Genomic DNA, 22,280 nt, shown 5'->3' on the forward strand with positions numbered 1-22,280 from the left:
TTGAAAAACCTGTATGTCTAGGCCTCATCTGCAGAGATTCTGATTTAAGTGGTATCGGGTATGCCAGAGAATTAGGGTTGTTTCAAAGCTCTCCAAGTGATTCTCGTGTACAACAATTTTGAGAACCACTAAACTAGTGTGCTAGTTAGAGAGCCATTATTCTGGATTTTACTTTGGAATCTGGGTTGGACTATAGATGTGACATTGAGCAACTACTTTAATTTCTCTTGGATCTATATTCCTTGTTTGCTAGGAAGAAGAGGACATACATACTTCTAAGGTAACTTCCTCTAGTATTTTATTGCTTTAAGGCAGTTGACCCTTAAAGGTTTATGAATTAAGGAAAGGGCACTTAACTACTTTCTAGAAGTAGAAGAGGATCTCTGCTTTGACACATGGGAATTGTTGGCACTCTTTTTCTTAGTTTTAATAGCAGTCATGGACTCCTCTCAATGCGGGGATGTTTATACATCTCTGGGGAATGTGTGGCACCAACAGCATTTGGATGGCTGGTTGTTTCAGCAGGCCATTCCTTAAAATAGGCATGCACCCTAATTTGAGAAGAAGCTGGCACAGGATAAAAGTGGGTTTCTTTACTCTTCCCCAAGATTCTCGAAGCTGCTTCATTATCAGAGTTGGAGTCATCTGGTGGATAATTGGACACTTTTCTTGGTGTTTTTTTTTTGTGTGTGTGTGCATGGCTATACTTCTTTATACTCTTTTGGGCTGCTGTCTTACGTACTATTTAGTGACTTGCTTACCAATAATTTTCCTAGCCTAACCCAGGACAACCATGTTGTCTTTTGGTCTTGACTTTGCTTCTTTCCATATGAGACTGCGTGTCTTATCGTCACTCCAGTCATGCAGCAACTGACTCTAGACAGGTAGTCATGGACATAGGATTCCAATTTTCTTTTCTTTTTTTTTTTTTTCTGCAAGGAAATTTAAGGACTCTAGTTATTAGGTTTTCTCAAAGCTGTTGCTCGTATTCCAGGTAATTCATATTTGTTGGTGAAGTTTTATTTGCCACGCAGTGTCCACAAAAGTAATCCTAGAAATGAGCAGTATTGTGAGGCATAACACATCCACATTTTATGTGGAGGATATGATCCAGTGGCATTTTATTTAGTGTGAAACTTCTAACTTCTAAAAGGGAAGATTCTTTTGGAAGGATGGTCTCTTGTTGTGCAATACTTCGTGAATTTCTAGTTTAAAAAAATTAGATTTTCCAAAGATCCACTACTATGTACACATTTCAAAATAAATCACCCAGTTAAAATTCAATACAATCTTATCGTGAGAAATTTTGGAAAGCTTGAGTTACTTCTAAGAGTTAAAAATGTTCTTTCCTCCTCTTCTGCATTTCAGACTGGACATGATTACTCTGATGTTTCCGTAAATGCTATTAGTGCAGTGTGAAAGTGGGAAAGAACTTTTTTTTTTTTTTTTTTTTTTAAATCAGGGAGGGCAACAGAGCAATAAGAAGGATCACAGGGCACCATGTTAATAACAAATCACAGGAGGTGGCTCCATAAAGGTTGTGAAAACTGGTTTCTCATTGCAGGAATAGGGTTGGGCCACCGCTTCACCCCCCTTCTCAAACACAAATATTTTCATATAATAAAAGCCTGTTTCTCTGTGCTTACAACCCAGCCTCCATTCCTTCGACACCACCATTTTAAAGGGATTTACTGCACGGACTTCTCCCAAGTTCCTAGGCATTATCTTCTGGACCCTATCCTGCAGAGGTGAAGCGTCCCTTTGGGGACTCTCGCTGGGTGAGAGGGACAAGAAACACCCACTAGGACCCAACCCCGGCAAACAGCGGCTCGAGCATGCGCTGAGAGTTTGTGCAGCTGGCCCTGACTGCCGCCGCTGCCTCGTCCGGACTCGGAGAGGACTTGGGAGGGACAGCGGCGCTGGGAGGTGGCTTAGCAGAGACTTTCCAGCAACTGCTGCCCAGGACTTTTTTTTTTTTTTTTCTTTTTCCCAGGAGGCGGCGACGGCGGCGGCGGGGGGGAGAGGAAGAGAAAGAAGCGTCTCCAGCTGAAGCCAATGAAGCCCTCCAGTTCTCCGCGAAGAAGGTCCCTGCTCCGATGAGCCCCCGCCGTGCGCCCCCGACTATACCCCGGCGGGCGTGGGGCACGGGGCCCAGCGCCTACGGTAAGTGGCCGCGCGTCTGTCGCCTTTCCTGCCCGCTGTCCCGCCAGCCCGCCGGCGGCTGCCCTCCGCGCTGTGTGCTAAAGTACTTAAAGGCTGGCTCTGGGGCTCCCTGCCGCCGGCGCTTCCCCTTGCGCCCTGCCGGGGGCGCGCGGACGCGATGGCTGGGTCGGTGGCCGCGCTCGCTTTGTGCTCCGCGGGCGGCTTTGAGCAAGGGGTCGCCGGAGCGGCCGGGGCGGGGGAAGGGGGTTTGAATGACTAACCCGGCGTCTGCACAGCTGCACGGGCCCTAATTCCCCCGCGCCCCCTCCCCGCCCCCCGCCCCCTGTCCCAGGCTAATCCATCACTCTGGGGCCGAAAACATCATTTCTCACGTTCTCCCAGAGAAACCCTAGTCGCCGGGCGGAATCCCAGCTCCGCGCTGCGCCCCCCGAACCCTCCCCCCACCCCCCAGTCCCTTGCATTCACACCCGAGCTGCGGGGCAGGGTAGAGGGGTGCTGAGTTGGAGTGCCCAGGAACTGTCCTAACTGGAAGGGTGCTCATGCTCTCGGGCTTGCCGGTGGCGCCTGTGACGTGTACGGGGTAGGGGGCAGTGTGTTTTCTAACCTTCAGGACAGTTCCGAGCAGCGCGGTCCCCGAGGAGGGGCGTGGTGAGGGAGATTTTCAAGAGCGTCTCATCAGAATACACAGGGCCCCCTCGCGTGTTCCCTGAGAACGCGAGTTTACTGTGCGACTTCATTCATCCGGATAGTTGCTCTTTTCTTTTCCCAGCAGGTGTTATCTGAAGCCGGTTTGGAACTTTTGGGAGTTTAGTTACTATTATGACTTTAACAAATGAGTTTTGATGAGGCGATGTCTCGAATGCACTGGGCTTCGGGACCCTCTGGAGCCTGCTGAGGGCTGGCGGAGGAGGGACGGGCAGGCAGTGGGGAGCGTGATGGTGAGATGTCCCCTGTTCTCTCTCCCCCGCCCCCTGCAGATCGCTGTCGTTCTGCCCTTGGGAGTAGGATGTGGTGAAAGGATGGGGCTTCTCCCTTACGGGGCTCACAATGGCCAGAGAAGATTCGGTGAAGTGTCTGCGCTGCCTGCTCTACGCCCTCAATCTGCTCTTTTGGGTAAGTAAGTTTCACTGCACCAACAGGTGGGGACGGCTGGCTCTGGTTTTCTGCAGCCACCGGATAATGCGCCAAAGGGCATGGCTAAGCATTAATTAATTACATGGGATAACACCCTCTATTTTTCAGAGAAGTAAAATTTGACCTTCTTAAAATGCCTTTGATCTAGCTCAAGTTCCATTTGTAATTAGAACAAAGAAATCCACCCCTGGACACTACTGGCAGTAAAATTAGACTTGAAGTTAATCTAGGGATATAAATAAATGCACGTGCTTGTACTCGTAGATAAGAAAATTATGACATACTACTTACGGAGCCGCTTGTTTGCGGGAATTTTAGATAACTGTGCAAGCCAGAAATTGTTTCTTTACATCTCTGTCGCCTGTAAAATCTAGTTGGGCCAAGTCTTAATATTTTTTTTGGGGGGGGGTGGGCAAGGAATTCACACCCAGATAACCTATCATAAAAAGGCTGAGTAGATTTGTCTAGGGGATTCCATACGGTCTGAAGGGTGATTTTTATGTAACTAATTCTAAGTTGGCAAAGTTTAAGGAATTGTGTGTATGCTTTTGGAAAATCCCATAACCATTTAAGGAAATAAAAATACATAAAATGTAACAAGCTCATGGAAATCTTTATGCCCTATGAGTTAATGACTTTTTATGCTTTAAATTTTCATAGAGTATGATTAATAATCATATTATTACTTATAAAACTTAGGAAAATATAACAATTTAAACTGTGAATGTTGCTTCAGGAGGCTGCCATTCTTAAGCAAATTGTTATTTCCATTTTTTGTGTTCTATTAACAATTTTATTCAAAATTTTCTGTTACAAATTTTATTGTGCAATGTTATGTGGCTGACTGGCTGGCATGCTGACTGGCTGGCATTGCCCAGCCTTTTTGTCATAGGGCTATTACATGTAGTCTCTAGAAGATGACATTTTGGTTGAGCTGCACCTTATAGATGGCCCCATTTTAAAGGACAAATTAAGTCTTACTTAAGTGAGTAATCTGAAAATATCTAAAATAGCATTCCTTTTCTCAACATTAAAGCATTAATTTCTCAAAATTAAAGCATTGGGTAGTTAAATTCACCATTTGGAAATGTAAAATCACAAGTTGATCTTATTGTAGTTTATACTTCTTAAAAGTTCAATTTTTAAGTGAATCATTAAATTACCTGGATCATTACAAGTTCTTAAGATTTTAAACTCCATTTCTTTAAAATGTTTGATACTTATCACTCCTATTTACTAGTTTTTCACTTTTCTACATTGTGCTTTTTAATTATAGAATCATCACATTCCACTTCTAAAAGGAGCTTTAAAGATGGCCTGGTTGAACTTCCTTCCTTTGTAAGTGAGGAAATTAAGTGCAGATTAAGTGACTTGCCAAAGATCAAATTGTCCAATGGTGGCAGTGCCAGGAACAGAACTCAGCTTTCTTGCCCCTAGACAGTGTCTTTAACTTGACCCTTACTGAGTTTTGAACCTTAGAATTACTAAGATTGTTGTTGTTGTTATTGTTCGATAAAGAATCAAGCTTTGAAAAATTTCTTAATACTTTATATTGTGTGGGAAAAAAAAGAACCAAATCATTCAACAAAAGTATCACTCCTCTTGGAAATGAACTTTGCAAAGAAGCACCTATTCCTGAAACTCTTCCAGGGCTCTTTGTGTCCCCAGAGAATGTAAACATTATTTCTTTGTTATTACCCTGTACTTAAACCTTCTAACTTTCTATCTTTGTGTGCAGTGTGTGTGTGAGTGTGTTCCGATTTATTGACTTATTTGGATTGCTTCCCTCTTTCTCCAGCCCTCCTCTTCTCCTAGTATCACCTACGCTTCAACAAAATAGTCTGTGTACATTTTTCTGTATTTTGTTAAGCATCTTGTGTACATTTTTCTGTATTTTGTTTCATACAAAGATAGATTTACTCATACCTGTCCATGACAGATACACACTACTATACATGTAAATCCTTGATTTTTTTGTTGTTAAATTAGTTTCTCATTTGAGTTAGAGTCATAGGAGTGGAATTGCTATGTAAAAATATATGTGATGATAACAAAAACAAAAGTAGCCAACCTATCTAACTAACATACAAAATAGCTACTGCTTCTCACTATGTTTGCCAGGCACATTTACTGTCTGTTTCCTAGCCTGTAAAATAGGAATCATAGTTACCTATTTTTTAGAGTTGTTGTGAGGAGGATTAGAGTTAACATATATAAAGCACTGAGAACAGTGGCACATAATAAGTGCTATCTATGCAATAGCAGTATTGCAGTTATTACTATAACTACTACAATAATGATGATGTTCTAGCAGATTACCAGGAGGTAGACTGCTACTATCATTATGGTACTAATCATAGTAATTGTTATTGTTATGATTAATACTGCTACTATTGCTACCACTACTGCAATTCCTTTGATCCAGCAATCTTGTTCTGGGAATCTGTTCCCTAAAAATAAAAGCAGTAATTACCCCATTATATGTACAAAAATATTTGTTGCTATCTTGTTGGTAACATCGCACTTCTAAATTTTTGCCAATCTGAAACATTTAAAGTATTATCTCATTGTTACTTTATTTTGTACCTACCCCACTACCAGTGAGCATGAGCATCATTTTATATATGTTTTTCACATATATCATTTCATTTCATATTCATTAACTATTTCATATTTATCATTTAGGTTTGCCCTATTTTTTAAGTGTTAATTTCATTTATGTTATCTGTTTCTATACAATAGTTAAACTTTTCTATATTCTTTGTAATATAATATTCTTTTATTTATTTATTTTTTTTGAGACGGAGTCTCACTCTGTCACCAGGCTGGAGTCCAGTGGCGCAATCTCAGCTCACTGCAACCTCCGCCTCCCGGGTTCAAGCGATTCTCCTGCCTCGGCCTCCTGGAATAGCTGGGACTACAGGTGCATACCACCATGCCTGGCTAATTTTTGTATTTTTTAGTAGAGATGGGGTTTCACCATATTGGCCAGGCTAATCTCGAACTCCTGACCTCATGATCCACCTGCCTCGGCCTCCCAAAGTGCTGGGATTACAGGTGTGAGCCACTGTGCCCGGCCTGTAATATAATTTTCTACAGGATTTTATATGTATAAATATAAATATATTATGTATAAAAATGAATATAAATATATGTATAAATATAAATATATGTGTATATATATGCCTTCATTTCTTGACTTGGTTAAGATTTCTTTTTAAAAATGTTCTTTAAGATTATTTTATCCAATTAAAAATATCTGTTGGGACTGGGCACGGTGGCTCACACCTGTAATCTCAGCACTTTGGGAGGCCAAGGTGGGCGGTTCACAAGGTCAAGAGACTGAGACCATTCTGGCCAACATGGTGAAACCCTGTCTCTACTAAAAATACAAAAATTAGCTGGGCATGGTGGCACCTGTAATCCCAGCTACTCGGGAGACTGAAGTAGGAGAATCACTTGAAGCCGGGAGGCGGATGTTGCAGTGAGCTAAGATTGCCCCACTGCGCTACAGGCTGACGACAGTGACACTGTCTCCAAAAAAAAAAAAAAAAAAAAAAAAAAAAAAATCTGTTGGGATTTTTGTTAGAATAGTATGAAATGTATAATAGGCTAATTTTAGGGATACTCATTTTACTTTTTCAGTGTTAAGGCAATGTTTGCAGATCCTACCATTACCAAGTCAGAAGCCATTTTCAGCCTGTGCTGGAGACATTCCTGGCCATTCTTAACATTACTCTCATCTAGTTCTCATAATAGACCCATAAAATAGTTTTCTTAGTCTGTCTCTCTCTCTCTCTTTTTTTGGGTAAAGCAACTGGTACTCAGAGTAATTCAATAACTTGCTAGAAGTAGCAGAACAGGAATTGAAAGTCCAGTTTTGTTTTTTATCCAAGTGTAGTAGAAGTTAAATTGCTGGAAACAGTGGTGGATTTATTTGCATGAAAGAAGTCAAGTAAACATCCTCAGAAGGAAGGGATTAGCTGTCCACCTGCTCATTCCAAATTCTCTGGAACAGTGCTTCTAAAACCTCAGAGTGCATGCACATCACCTGGAGATCTTGTTAAAATGCAGATTTGGATTTAGTGTGTCCTGAGTTCTACCTGAGAGTGCATTTGTAACAAACTCCTCTGTGATGCCAATGCTGCTGGTCTGAGCGTCGCACCCTGAGGAGCAAGGCTTTAATACTAGCTTTTAGTTCTCATTGGAATTACAAGTAGAACACATCAGTGTGGCATATGAACCCCACTTCTTAAACCAGACTTCACATTCTGACTATGAAGAGGGAGATTGTTCCTCCCTCTGGGTTTGCAAGATTGATAACCTTGTCCCCATTACCCATGAGGTCAAAAGCTATAGGCTTTTACTCTGCACTGGCATTTTAACTAGTCTTAGTTTTTTAAATCTATTTTTACTATATTGGTACCTTCTTATCTTTTCTACCCCACTAGGATTTTAGGGAAAAGAAAAATAAATCTTAATCACAAAAACATTGGGAACCCATTCAATTTTGTTTTCCTGTTCTGAGAGTCAAAAATCAAACTGAGAGTTTTTTTGTGTTTTTTTTTTTTAAGTTAAAAAGTATATATTATTTTTTTAAAAATGTAAGGCATAGATGTGTTTTTAAGTGTAAGCCATAAATGTGTCTTAGAAGAAACAATCCACAGCACATTCGAGATCACACATGCTCTATAGTCTGTTTATTATATGGATCCAGTCACCTTGATTTGTCATCTGTTCAGTGTCTTTTCCACATGATGAAGAAGCCAGATTCTAGTACTGTTGTACTGGAGTCGGCACAAAAGTATTGGGCCTTCTAGGTTTGTCACGAGTTTTGTGAATTCAGGATGGGAAGGAGCTCATAGGAGATGGTGTGGGTAGGTGAACTGCCCGAGGGTTCTTTTGAGACCATGATTCGCCTTCTCTCCATGGTGGAGTAAGGACGTGGGTTACCTTTACTTCAAATTTATACGCTTTTGCTACTAGTAAAATTTAAATGGCGTATTATTTAAAGAAATGAGAGCTTTCCACCATTTTAAAGACAGCTTCTTAGCTTTTTAGTCATTTGTCTTTCTTAGATGGTAATTTTCTATTATTACAAATATGGATAAATATGGTTCTCCTTGAAAATTTCTGACATTGGCGAAACCTTAAAATTCATCAAATATGTATTTGTTTCTAATTTTCTAAATGTGTAATATAAACTCCCATATCTCACCATTATATAAGAGCCATTGTTTTTTACTTACCATTACTAAAGATAATAGCAATAGAGAAGAACTACCCTGATTAAATATGAAAAGTAACTTATAAAAGAAAGTCTAAAAAAGTAGACAGGAAATTAGTTTATGCTTTTGGGATATATGCGCGGCAGATGAAAAGACAGGAGGCTCAGTGCTCTGTTTCTTTTTCTCTGGCCATCCGTAGTGAACCTTAGGTGTTTGATCCATACAGAATCTGAAGAGTTAGATTCTTGGCAAGTAGAAGTTTGAATTCACAGGGAGGACATTTATGAATCATATTGAAATACTACATCTTAAATTGGTGTCCTCAGCTTTATGCTATGAACGGTATTCAAGTATTTTTGAACTCTTCCTAAGGAATAGTGGAAAGCCCTCCAGCAAGTATTTGTGGTCTTTTAAAATAAATTTTAACCATAAAAAATCCTTTAGTCAGCCGGACATGGTGGCTCATGCCTGTAATCCCAGCACTTTGGGAGGCCCAGGCTGGTGGATCACCTGAGGTCAGGAGTTCCAGACCAGCCTGGCCAAAATGGCGAAACCCCGTCTCTACTAAAAATACAAAAATTAGCTGGGCATGGTGGCGTGCAGCTGCCATCCTAGCTACTAGGGGAACTGAGGCAGAAGAAATGCTTGAACCTGGGAGGTGGAGGTTGCAGTGAGCCAAGATCCCATCACTTCACTCTAGTCTGGGCAGCAAAGTGAGACTTCGTCTCAAAAAAAAAAAAAAAAGAAAAAAAAGTCTTTTAGTCTCAGAGTAAAGCTGATCTACTTTTTTATATATACATCGTGGCTCAGCTGAGCAAAGACTTGACCCGCTGCATGCGTTTTAAGGAATGTTTTTTGAGAAGTACATGGAAGATTCTTCACAGCACATTCTGCTGCGTACTGAGCAATAGGCTCCTCCCTCATTGATTCCACTCAGGGAATAATCCTGAGCTGGGGTGTGAGGGAAGTGGAGTTTACTGCAGTTAGACTGCACAGAAACTAGCCTGTAGAATGAGGCATTTTACTCTTCTTTTCCCTGTAGTGACTATAGGGTAATCATATACTTTATCATGGAAACCAGGACAATGTAGAGACTGAAGAAAAGGGGATATTTCTGTTAACAGTTATGACCAAACAACAGAGGCTTATAGTGGATCTCTTCTGGTCAGATCAGGATGCATGGTCACCCTATCTATAGGAAAACATGATGGTCTAGAAAAACTATCAGTCAGAACAGCTCCAGGGTGCTATTGATTTATTCAGCTCTAATTCATTGATGTTCATTCTGAAGTGATACCCACCAGTAATCTCCAGACGGTATTTCAGCCATCATTTACGTGGCCTATTCTTTCACAGCTTTAGCAAATAGTGTTACCTGTTTGCTCTCTTTCCTTCTGCCCATCCCCTGGTAGAGGGAAGCTGAGAAGGCACAGACTCACAAAAAGGCAGAAGGGAGCAGGCCTGGCAACATGAAACACACGTGTGACTCACCTTGTGCGACCAGCCTCCAAATAATCAAGGCTTGATCTTACTTTTACGTTTTAACAAATAGCAATTTAAAGGCTAAGTGTGGTGGCTCATGCCTGTAACCTCAGCGCTTGGGAGACCAAGGCAGGAGGATCAATTGAGCCCAGGAGTTCCAGGTGCAATGAACTATGATCATGCCTGGGAGACAGAAAAAAAACACCCCCAAAATTTAAATCCTTTTTTTAAAGAAGGAAAGCTTCTGGTCTACTTTTTCCATTTTCAAGATCAGCCAATAAAAATTATGAAAATTTGAATTATTTGTCAAAGTCCTTTTCTATATACACAAAGCTGTAACTAAGATTCAGGTCTCTCTTTTACGTTCTTCTCTTTGCTAACAGGTTTGACATGAAAAGTTTAGGTAGGTGGTTTTAGACAGCCGTCATCCTTGAACAGAAATTATTTGTGTCACTGTCATCTTATGTGGGACTATATGTAACAGATGGCAGACAGTCGAAAGATAGAAAAGACTGTTTCTCGACTGTGACCTTACTATTTTATGGAAATTATAGGTACACATTCCATAATACACTGAGGAAATGCGCATACACATACAATTCTGATTCAGAAAACAACTTGATTCAAGAGTTTTTTTTATATAATTATATTCAAACAAAAGCAGACCATATCCTCAGCACTGCAAATTTTATGTTTCTAAATATTTGTTGAAAGCTAGCATTTTCTAAGTATTTTGCAAGAGAGTTTGTGACAAATGTCCTGCCAAATAATATATTAAATATGTTTCTATCAAGTAACACTTCATTTAGTTTTAAAATATCTCCTTGAGCTTCAAGTGACATGTTGCAATACTGGAGAAAACGTAACGAGCTATAAAGCCTAGCTACATATGATAACTATAATGTTCCTAATAATTTAGCCAATGTGAGTGGCATTTGAAGGATTATTTTCATAGTTAATTTGGAAAATTAGCAGAAAATAACGTGATTAGCAAGGAGTCCTGAATCCCCCTCATAAGTTGCGCTTCTAGGTTTAATATCAGGTTTAGTTTTGAGTTGACCTAGTCTCGTTTTATTTCAGTTTCTTGCTATAGGCATGCACTATATTTGTTTTTATTGTTATTTTCTCGAACCCAGTGAGTAAAGCCTCACTCGTTGAGGATGAAACTGCTCTCAGACATTTAATGTTTCTGGAATCAATTCCTTGAGAAAAAGCCGCTTTATTCCCAGGGTTGCTTGTTTACTATAGAAAAAGGCTTGGTGTTATTATTTATTTTGACTAATGTTCTGTGCACAGCTGAAATGTTCAGGTATACTCCTGTGAGGAAAACATTGGAACAGAGTATAATGCAAAGTTTTAGTTTAAAGAACTTTTGAGAACACTTTAGCCAGCTTCTAATCTGATATATAAATCTTTGACTTTGTTTTTTAGAAACCATCTTTCTCCTGGAAAACTTCCAGTGATAGAAAGCTCAGTTCTTATTACAGCATCTTTTAATTTGTTTAAAAATCTCTAACAGCTTATCTAGCAGGATGAAACCATCTCCCTTTAATTTAATTATTTTCTCATTCGCTCACCTAACATATATTAGGCATCACTACTGAGCCTGGTACTTCTCTACGTGATGGGGAGATAAGCAATGTTCTGTGCCCTCTGCTGGGATGAGATGGATGGACAGAAACAAGAACAGTAGGATAACTGCTTTATAAGGTCTGTCCAAAGAGCATTAAGAGGGAAAAGATCTGTAGGTAAGGCAGCAGTTGGGAGAAAATCTTTACACTCTAGTTGATGTTCAAGCTGGCCTTGAAGGAGAAGTAGATGTTGCTCAGCACATGAGAACAGGAAAGCTGGGGCAGGATGGTATTCCAGGCAGAATGCACTGCAGGAGTGAAGATGGATAGGCAATGGGAGGTGCATATGGCGCATTTTGGAGATGTGCAAGCAGTTTCGTTGTTTTCCATATATAGAATGTGTGTAGGAAAGAGCTGGCAGGAAGCATGGTTTAAGAAAAAGGTTAAGGGGTAGCTGAAAAGGGCCTGGTGTGCCCTGCTCAAGAGTTTAAACTTTGTTCTCTCCGAGGGAGTTGAGGGAAGATTAAATAAATGGTAGTTGAAGAAGAACCATAAAGGGTAGCTATAAGCAGAAGAATTTGATCTATGTTCTATAAAAGTAACCGAAGGGTGAATTGGAGGTGGAATCTGTGAGCTGAAGAGTTTTATTATAAAGTAATTATAATTGGATAGCAAGAGAGGATGAAGGCCTGAACCAGCCAGCTGTGGCAGGAAAGGGGGAGGAATTCACGCGACGCCTTGCCAGTACAATTTGAAGGACTTGAGACTAATTAGATATAGAGCTGAGGAAAAGGGAGAGGTTCAGCCTTCCTGCCAAGTCTCCAGTTTACATGATTGAAGGATTGATTATACCATTTACAGGAAAAACAGTGGGAGGAACTTGCAGGTTTAGGAGGAATGGAGATAAGTTTAGTGTTAGAGATGTTGAAATTGACCATGATAGTCTGATAGGTAGTTATATCAAAGAGCTTCCTCTCTTGTCCATCTGGTAGACCTTCAAACAGCTGAAGATTCCATTTCAGAATTGATTTAGGAGTAATCTAATCTTTCAGACTGACTGAGAAAGATTAAGTCTAAAGTGACTTGCAGTAATTATAGGTAATGTATATAAGAATCTCACTCTGGTTTTTTTTTTTTTTTTTTTTTTGGTCATATGGATCTTCTATGAAGTAGGCCTTATTTTTATATCATTTTACAGGTGAGAAAACTGAGGCATAGGAAAGATCAAGCTGAATGTCATATAGCTAAAAGGCAGTAGAGCTGGAATTCCTAGCTGAAATTCAAAATTCAGTGGCTTCTCATTGTCATGATGGTGAAGCCCATATACCTTGAAATGGCTTTCAAGACTCCATGCAGTCTCACCCCTGCCTGCTTTTTCCTTCTCACCATGTGCAAATTTTCCTTACCATGTCATGTTGCCTTCCCTCATGGGGCCGTTGTTCTTTCTGACCGGAAGGTTATTTTCAACCCTCCTCTTCCTGAGTAACTTGATAATTATCCTTTAGATCTTAGCTCTCTTAGAGAAGTTCCTTTGACCCCGTGGAATGGGTCAGGCCCTCCAAAAGGAATTCATACAGAAACTTGTACTGTTTCTTCTCAGCACTTGATACAGTTCTCAATTACATATTTATATCTCTGATGAGTTGATTAACCTGTGTCCTCTTCACTTAGTTAATTGCACCACAGAGATAGTGTCTGCTACTGTTCGTCAGTGTATCCCTAACACATAGCACAGTGCCTGGCAAAGAGCGGGTGACCAATATATGATTTTTGAATGGAAGAATGACTTCAAAGCCCAGGCTTTTAATCATCCTGCCATATAAGAAATGTCTTGGAATACACCATTTAAACGATATACACTTTTTTTTTGTTTGTTAAAAATGGAAGAACTATGTATAGTAACTACACTGATAATGATTTGTACACTATGAAGAAAGAAATAATGTGTTGACATGACTAAGAACTATGTTATTGAAAACTGGCTAAACATCCTATAAAGCCAGTATAGAATAGAGAAACCAACAGAAGTCATTACTTTGAAGAGTGATAAAGAAAGGAGGTTTTATAACTGTAAAATAATTTTAGATAATGAAATAAAATACCACATGATATGGTTTGGATTTGTGTCCCTGCCCAAATCTCATGTCAAATGTTGGATGAGGGGCCTGGTGCAAGGTGATTGGATCATGGGGACGGATTTCCCCCTTGCTGTTCTCATGGTAGAGAGTGAGTTCTCAAGAGATCTGGTTGTTTAAAAGTGTGTAGCACCTCCCCCATCTCTCTCTTATTCCTCCTCTGGCCATGTAAGATGTGCCTGCTTCCCCTTCCACAATGTTTGAAAGTTTCCTGAGGCCTCCCTAGCCATGCTTCCTGTACATCCTGTGGAACTGTAAGCCAATTAAACCTCTGCACTTTATAAATTACCCAGTTTCAGGTATTACTTTATGGCAGTGCTAGAATGGGCTAATACAGAAAATTGGTATCAGGAGTGGGGCATTGCTATAAACACCTGAATATGTGAAAGAGACTTTGTAATTCAGTAACAGGCAGAAATTTGAACAGTTTGGAGGACTCAGAAGAAGACAGAAAGACAAGGGAAAATTTGGAACTTCCTGGAGACTCGTTAAATCATTGTGATAAAAATGCTGATAGTAATATTGACAAATGAAGTCCAGGCTGATGTGGTCTCAGATGGAGATGAGGAACTTACTGGGAACTGGAATAAAGGTCACTCTTGCTATGCTTTAGCAAAGAGATTGTGGCATTGTGCCCCTGCTCTAGGTATCTGTGAAATTTTGAACTTGAGAGTGATGATTTAGGGTAATCTGGCAGAACAAATTTCTAAGCAGCAAAGTGTTTAAGATTTGGCCTGGTTATTTCTAAAAGTGTATGGTCATATACGTAAGTAAAGAGATGTTCTAAAACTGGAACTTATATTTAGAAGGAAAGCAGATCATAAAAGTTTAGAAAATTTGCAGCTTGACCATGTGGTAGAAAAGAAAAACTAATTTTCTGGAGAGGAATTCAAGCTGGCTACAGAAATTTGCATAAGCAAAGAGGAGCTGAATATTAATATTCAAGACAATGAGGAAAATGCCTCAAAGGCATTTCAGAGACCTTCACAGCAGAGCCTCCCATCACAGGCCTGAAGGCCTAGGAGGAAAGAATGGTTTCATGGACTGGGCCCAGGGCTCCGCTGCCCTGCAGAACCTTGGGACACTGCTCCCTATTATCCAGCTGCTTCAGCTCCAGCTGTGGCTTAAAGGGGCCCAGGTACATCTCAGGCCACTGCTCCAGAGGGTGCAAGCCGTTAGCCTACGCAGCTTCCATGTGGTGTTAAGCATGTGGGTGCACAGAGGGCAACAGTTGAGGCTTGCTTGGGAGCCTCTGACTTGATTTCAGAGGATGTATGCAAATGCCTGGATATCCAGGCAAAAGTCTGCTGCAGGGACAGAGCCCTCATGGAGAATCTCTACTAGAGCAGTGCAGAAGGGATATGTGGGGTTTGAGCCCCCATACAGAGTCCCCACTAGGTCTCTGCCTAGTGGAGCAGTGAGAAGAGGGCCACTCTCCTCCAGACCACAGAATGATAGACCCACTCACAACTTGCACTTTGTGCCTGGAGAAGCTGCAGGCACTCAATGGCAGCCTGTGAAACAAAGCAACCACAGGGATTGTACCCTGCTGAACCACAGGAGTAGAGCTACCCAAGGCCCTGTGGGCCTACCCCTTGCACCCCTTGCATCATTGTTGCCTGGATGTGAGACATGGAGTTAAAGGAGATTATTTTGGAGCTTTTAGATTTAATGACTGCCCTGCTGGATTTGGGACTTGCATGGGGCCTGTAGCCCTTTTGTTTTGGCCAGTTTCTTCCTTTTGGAATGGGAATATTTAGTTAATGCCTCTACCCCCATTGTATCTTGGAAGTAACTAACTGGTTTTGATTTTACAGTCTCATAGGCAGAAGGGACTTGACTTGCCTCAAGTGAGACTTTGGACTGTGAACTTTTGAGTTAATGCTGGAATCAAGTCAGACTTTGGGAGACTGTTGGGAAGGTATGATTGTATTTTGGAATGTGAAAGGACGTGAGATTTGGGAGGGCCCAGGGGTTGAATAATATGGTTTGGATTTGTGTCCCCACCGAAATCTCATGTCAAATTGTGATCCCCAGTGTTGTGGAAGGGACCTGGTGGGAGGTGATCGGATCATGGGGACAGATTTTTCTCCTTGCTGTTCTTGTGGTAGTGAGTTCTCATGAGGTCTGGTTGTTTGAAAATGTGTAGCACCTTCCTCTGCTTTCTCTTTCTCCTGCTCTGGCCATGTAAGATGTGCCTGCTTCCTCTTTCACCATGATTGAAAGTTTCCTGTGGCCTCCCCAGGCATGTTTCCTGTACAGCCTGAGGAACCATGAGCCAACTAAACCTCTTTTCTTCATAAATTACCCAGTTTCTGGTATTTATAACAGTGTGAGAATGGACTAATGCACCACATAAGACCCACATATAGCCAAGTAGAGGGAGAACACGTGCCCACAGGTTTCATCAAAGAGGCAACAGTCTTCTGCTAGCTCTGTGTGTTTTAATATGCTCTGCTGTCAATTAGGTATGCTAAGGCCAAAAAACCAGGAGATGGCTGCCATTGAGAAGACAGTTTATTATATTCATAAATCCCAAGACATGGAGTACACATCTCATTATGGAGGGTGGGGGGCAAGAGGGGAAACACTAGGGTCAATCACAAGGCAGAAAGAGAGATGGGAACTGTGGGCAAGTGCTTATACCATGGTTTCTATGGGAAGGTATAGGTGAGGCAGGTAAGTGGGTTTAGGATTGGCCAGTTTGAACAATTGGCCTTGGGGTGATTAGGGCAGGTGTATAGTGGCCCCTAAGTGGGAGAGCCCCATAAGGGAAGTACTTAGGAGTGTGTATTCTGGATTGCATTGTTTGTATTTGAAAAGTGCACCCCTGGGAGAACATCTCCTCTTGAGGACGGAACCAGCAATGAGGGAGGCAGCAGGCCAAGGCAAGGTGACTTAGGCACATTTTTAGGTTCTCCTGAGCAGGATGTGTCTGGCATATGCATGCAGAACAGATGTTAATGCATCAAAAGAAGCTAGAAACGTGACTAGTTTACTGCGGCTGACCCACTTGTAACTTATATGAGGTTTATAATCAGTTCATTTCTAACAGACATGAGAATAATAATAACTGGTCTAATTCTACTCTTGACTGTGGTCCCCGGGTTCTTAACCTATATTATAGGCCATTGACTCCTTTGGCAGTCTTATAAACCTGTGGGCCTATTGTCAGAATATTAAACTGCATTCTACTTTGTGGATTAAAATACAGATTAATAGTAGTGTGATATTAATATAATATTACTATTAATCTGTATTTTATTTCAGATCCATTATTTCAGAAAGGGTTGTTAAATGGTAATGCTCTAGAATGCTTCCTACAAATATTAGCAGAAATTCTTCCATAAAAGATTAATATAATTAATATAATATTGCTATTAATCTGTATTTTAATCCACAAAACAAAATGTATTGGCTTACAAAGGAAATTAATTATGTTGAAATATATTTGTATTTACAGGTTAAGAACCACTGAGCTCCCATTCACCAAAGAAAGTAGTTCAGACATTTAGACTGAACCTGACTTCTACAGGAGACCCACTGCCCCTCTTTCTAAAAAGGAATTCTACATGCCGTGTAGGGTAGTGTTTTCACCCTCTGTGAAACATACCATGCCTATTTCTAAACTTGGGAGACAGTGACTAACCCTGATGCTTCAAAGCCCAACAGCTTGAATTTGAATCCCAGCTCTACCACTCAGGATCTGAGAGATCTTCAACAGGGTATTTCCCTTTTCTGTGCTTCATGGCACTTTTTTTAAAAACAGTTTGTAATTGTTTTCTTTGTATAATTGTTGCCTGTGTTCCCCAAGAGGTTCCAAGAAGGCCTAGATCTCTTATTTATTGTCAGTCTCTGAATCTTGCCCAGTCCAAGGCACATAGTAATTGTTTGGTAAATATTTGTAATAAATGATGGAAGTTTGAATTCACTAGCAGATTTTCCAAGCAGATAGTCATAATTTACTGTTCAAAGCTTTAGAGCTCTACACAGTCTGTTTACCTTGGAGCCTTCATGCAGAAAGCACGTTTTATGGCCACCACTTGAGTTAGCGCAGACTTATTTCTACCTTCTCTGTATTCATTATATCAGCATTTAAAGCTAAAGCTGTAGCACGTAATGGTAATTGATGTTCATTAAGATACCAGAAATTATTAAAAATCAGGGTAAGTTGAATTTCACTGCATTGTACTTAAGAAGATAAATACACATTTCAAAAAAATTTCCATCGAAGAAGGAATGACATTTCAAACTTAAGAATTAATAATATGCAGCTTTTAGGAAAGCTTCCCAGGGAGACTTCTTCTTAATTTGTTTTATGTTTTTTTTTTTAATTTTTTAAATAATGAAAATATTTAAAACATATACAAAAGTGGAAAAGCACAGTATAATTAATCTCCAATTATTCATTACCCAGTTTCAACAATTATCAACACGCCCTTCTCTACTTCCCACCTAACTTCTACCAGTCATGATTAATTATTAAACCATATCCCAACCATCATTATGTTTCATTTATTTTTTTTCTTACAAGTATAGATATCAATATATTTCATTTAAAATTGCTTCAGTATATAAGTCTAGAAAATAAAGACCCTTAAAAAAATAAATTTAATTTATTCTCATACCTAAAATAATCAAAGTAGTTTCTTAAAATTTCCAAACATTCGTTCAGGGTTAAACTTTCCTCAGTTGTATCATAAATGTTTCTATGTACCTGATTTGTTTGAATCGGGATCCAAACCAGGTCAATGTATTGCACTGGGTAATCTCTATTTTAATCTATAAGAGTTTCTCCTTCTCTCCTTTTTGTTTTAAGTTGCCAGTTTTTTTGTTTTTGTTTTTGTTTTTCAATTCAAGAAAGCAGATCATTTGTCCTGTAAAATTTCTCACATGCTTGATTTTGCTAATTGCTTCCCGTGGTGGCATTTAACATGTTTAAATCTATTTCATATATTTTTTTATTGACTGATAGTGCGGGAGGATTGATTTGACTCAAGTTTGACCTTCTGGTGAAAATACTTCATAGGAATTTCTGTGTGCTTCTGATCGTACCATGTTGGGAGACACATTATGTCTAGTTGTCTCTTTTTGTGACACTAAGAGTGACCAGTGGGTCCTGGATCACCCACCTACTCTCTCCATTCTGACTCCCCACCAGCCTTTCATTTAATGCAGTGGTTCTCAGCCCTGCCTACCTGTTAGAATATCTGTGAAGCTGCTATATATTTCTGATGCCCAAGCCCTACTCCCTAAAATTAGTCCAGGGTAAACCTGTGCTCAGTAATTTTTTTCAGTCTTAAATGATTCAAACGTACAGACAGGATTGAGAACCAATGACCTGATAGAATTGCAGCCATTGAGGATCTTTTTTTTTGAGATCCATTATTTGAGAAAGGGTTGTTAAATGGTGATGCTCTAGAATGCTTCCTGCAAATATTACAGAAATTCTTCCATAAAAAGTTTAATCAAGTCCTTGGTTTTTCCTTTAGTTGGTTTGGGAAAAGTAGGATAAATAGAAATCATAGATTCTTGTCAGTTTTCTGAATGAGTTGAGTATTCAACTTTCTACAAAGATGACCAGAGAATTTTGTTCATTATGAGTTTATATACTTTAGCACATATATGTGTTAGTATGAGTGTATATACTTTAGCGCTTTATGAATCAAAGGATTACATTTAATGTTATTACTATTACTATCATTTTAATGCTTAAATTGTTTGAATTTTAGCCAGTAGAAGTCATTTTAAATTAACTCCTGTGACTTTTTTGGACAATATTTAATTGTTCAGTAATAGTATTTAATTGCTTCCTTGCCTTTAAGAATGACAGTGTGTTTTAGACACATCTTATATGTTTGATAATTTATTTGTTCTGTGGCCTCCTCATCTTGTGCAGTTTCTGTCCTGAACCTGGGATCAGCCACTTAATAGTTTTGTTTTCTGTATCCCATTTGGGTGGTATGCTATTTGGTGCCTATGACATGATTACAAAATGGAATGGCAGATATTTATAGTAATAGTAAATTTCAAGATGTAGCAAATGGTAATTGGGAAAGACATTATGTAACGAAATCCTTAATTTTCCTATTATTAATCCTGCAGTGAATGTTATGTAAATCTTTGGTAACCAGTTTGTACTTTTTTCTCCCCAGTTAATGTCCATCAGTGTGTTGGCAGTTTCTGCTTGGATGAGGGACTACCTAAATAATGTTCTCACTTTAACTGCAGAAACAAGGTATACTTTATAATTATTGATTGAATTCTTTCATACTTTCTTTTAAGTAACTTTGCCCTCAGCTCTTTATATGGTAGTGCTCTCCCTTGGTCTTTTGGAAAAGTTTTTCCTGCCCATAGCAACTTTCGTCACAGATACTTGCATCCTCCAGAGTTCTCCTTAAGGTGAGCCTCTGGTCCTAGTGGGGATCAGGTGACAGCATGTTTAGATAGACATTTCTGAGTGTGGTAATAGCAGTTGCCTGTCCTTCTGGTTGTGTGTCAGCCATGTCATAGGTGCGTGTAAAGAACCAGCATAGTTACTTTTCCCTAAGAAAATTACCATCAGCTTCCTCTTACCTTCATATTCTTGGGTTAATGAAAACCATACACCACAATGATTTTTTTTGTTCTCAAATTTCAAGGGTTAATCTACTAATAACACAGGGGACAAATTACTTTTTACTCCATCATCTCTGAATGGAGACTGTATTATAATATATGACATCTGAATTGTGGTAAGGATTAAATGAAAAACATTTTTTTTCAAGGCCTTAACACAGGGGAACTTAGCTTAATAACGGTTAATTTTTATCATTAATACTGGTTTTGGTTAATGAATTTTTCATTGTGTTCTAGCAAAAATTATTTCTACCTATTCCTTTCTTCAAATGTAGATTGATTTTCCTTTGCATAGCAAAGGAAAATCAATTGTCAGGGGGAGGATCAGTTGTCAGGGAAAAGAAACGTAGTGCACATGGGGTCAAAGATTAGAGAAGAGGAAGGAGATTCCTCCCAGCTGGGAAATAGCAAAGGCTCCCATGTGATTTACTTAGGCTAAGGCTTCGGAGATAATTATAGATGGACCTTTTATCAGGGTCCCGTATATTATATATTAAATGAGTTGGGGTAGGAAAGCAACCACTTCTATTAAAAAAAACCAAACACTGCCAAACCAAAAATAAAGCAAGTGAGCAAATAAACATAAAAACAATAGCACCGTGATTTTGAAAATAACAATACAGTCACTAGTTTGGAGGCATCGTGATTTAAAGAATTATTAACACAAATCACAGTTGTGCCTTCTACTATGTCTTGGGTGCATTTTGATTATATTTTATTTCTAATACATTATTTTTCTTCTTTCAGGGTAGAGGAAGCCGTCATTTTGACTTACTTTCCTGTGGTTCATCCGGTCATGATTGCTGTTTGCTGTTTTCTTATCATTGTGGGGATGTTAGGATATTGTGGAACGGTGAAAAGAAATCTGTTGCTTCTTGCATGGGTATGATGTTATATTTTCTCTTTATTATAGTTAAAAAGATTAACCGGTAATGTATTATTTTTTAATCCGTTCACAAGATTAGGGAGCAGTGATAGCAGTAACAATGTCCTGTAAGGAGGGAAGCTTTCGTTTCACAAGAAATTATTTGAATACACGTATTTGCTGTAGTCGGATGATGAGGTATGGAAATATATATAAGCAATTTAATTATTTCACTCCAGCTACGTGTTGACATTTTCTTTTGAAAGTATGAGTTTTTTTCTAGTGTCCTTGTCGTTATTAGCACTCAAAAAGTTCCCTTGGGACTGGAACTGAGAAGCCATAAAGGAACTGTTTCTTTCTCTTCTATTTTTAAACAAATTCACCCTGTAAGCTCGTGTGGAAATTCAGATTGTGAGGTAGCAGACATAGGTAATAGCCCTGTCACCGCCTTTATATAGCTTAGAGAACATAAACGAGTCTCAGTTTCTATAATCTTAGTTTATTTTTTTAACTCTGAGAGTTGCACTAGGTACTTGTTAAATTAGTTTCACCATTTAAATTCTGTGACTGGTCTTTTAATTCAAAAATAGGCGAACATTTTTAACATTAAAAAATTGAGTTGATTAAAATGCTGTTTATATAGATATTTTTAGAAGAGCACTTAATGTGTAAAATATATACTAGTGGCACCAGGTGGTGAGATTACTAACGTACAGTTGCAGACATATAAGGCTGAAAAACTAATTCATTGAGTATATGCTTTCTTTGTAGTAGGTCTCAGCCCTGGCTGTGCGTTAATTTCATGTAAAGAACTTAAACAATTTGAGTGGTGTGCTGGTAAGCTGGATCACTGGGCAGAAAAAAAGCTCAGATTTGTAGCATTTGAGGATTTCCGTGGGGTAAATTCTCCAGCATGGTCAATTTTAAGTTACCAACATGAAATCATAACTGAATGTGGAGCTGGGGACAGATGAGAACAAACTGGCTCCAGGAGTCAGCTCCCACACACTCGTGCTTGACTGGCTCCCATGCCAAGCCAATTAAAAGAGAATCTTAGTGTGAAGTTGGACTAAAGTTTTGCATT

General features: G+C 39.5%; 1 protein-coding gene across 3 annotated transcripts in view; it reads left to right on the forward strand.

The window, feature by feature from the left end:
* The first annotated feature begins 1,668 nt into the window (after positions 1–1,668).
* Positions 1,669–22,280, forward strand: part of LOC105475360 (tetraspanin 12) — a 71,447-nt gene continuing 50,835 nt past the window's right edge. Inside the window, exons 1-5 of one of the 3 annotated variants that reach the window (XM_011730555.2) lie at positions 1,669–1,748; positions 1,994–2,163; positions 3,141–3,276; positions 19,869–19,951; positions 21,079–21,214. In XM_011730555.2, coding sequence (XP_011728857.1) covers positions 3,211–3,276; positions 19,869–19,951; positions 21,079–21,214 — 285 coding nt within the window. In that variant the 5' untranslated portion in view covers positions 1,669–1,748; positions 1,994–2,163; positions 3,141–3,210. Of the gene's footprint in view, positions 1,749–1,906; positions 2,164–2,816; positions 2,936–3,140; positions 3,277–19,868; positions 19,952–21,078; positions 21,215–22,280 lie in introns of those variants that run through there. The other 2 variants (XM_011730548.2, XM_011730576.2) reach the window with 2 other exon arrangements.

This window comes from Macaca nemestrina, chromosome 4, assembly GCF_043159975.1.
Source record: "Macaca nemestrina isolate mMacNem1 chromosome 4, mMacNem.hap1, whole genome shotgun sequence".
In the NCBI taxonomy this organism is placed as follows: Eukaryota; Metazoa; Chordata; class Mammalia; order Primates; family Cercopithecidae; genus Macaca; species Macaca nemestrina.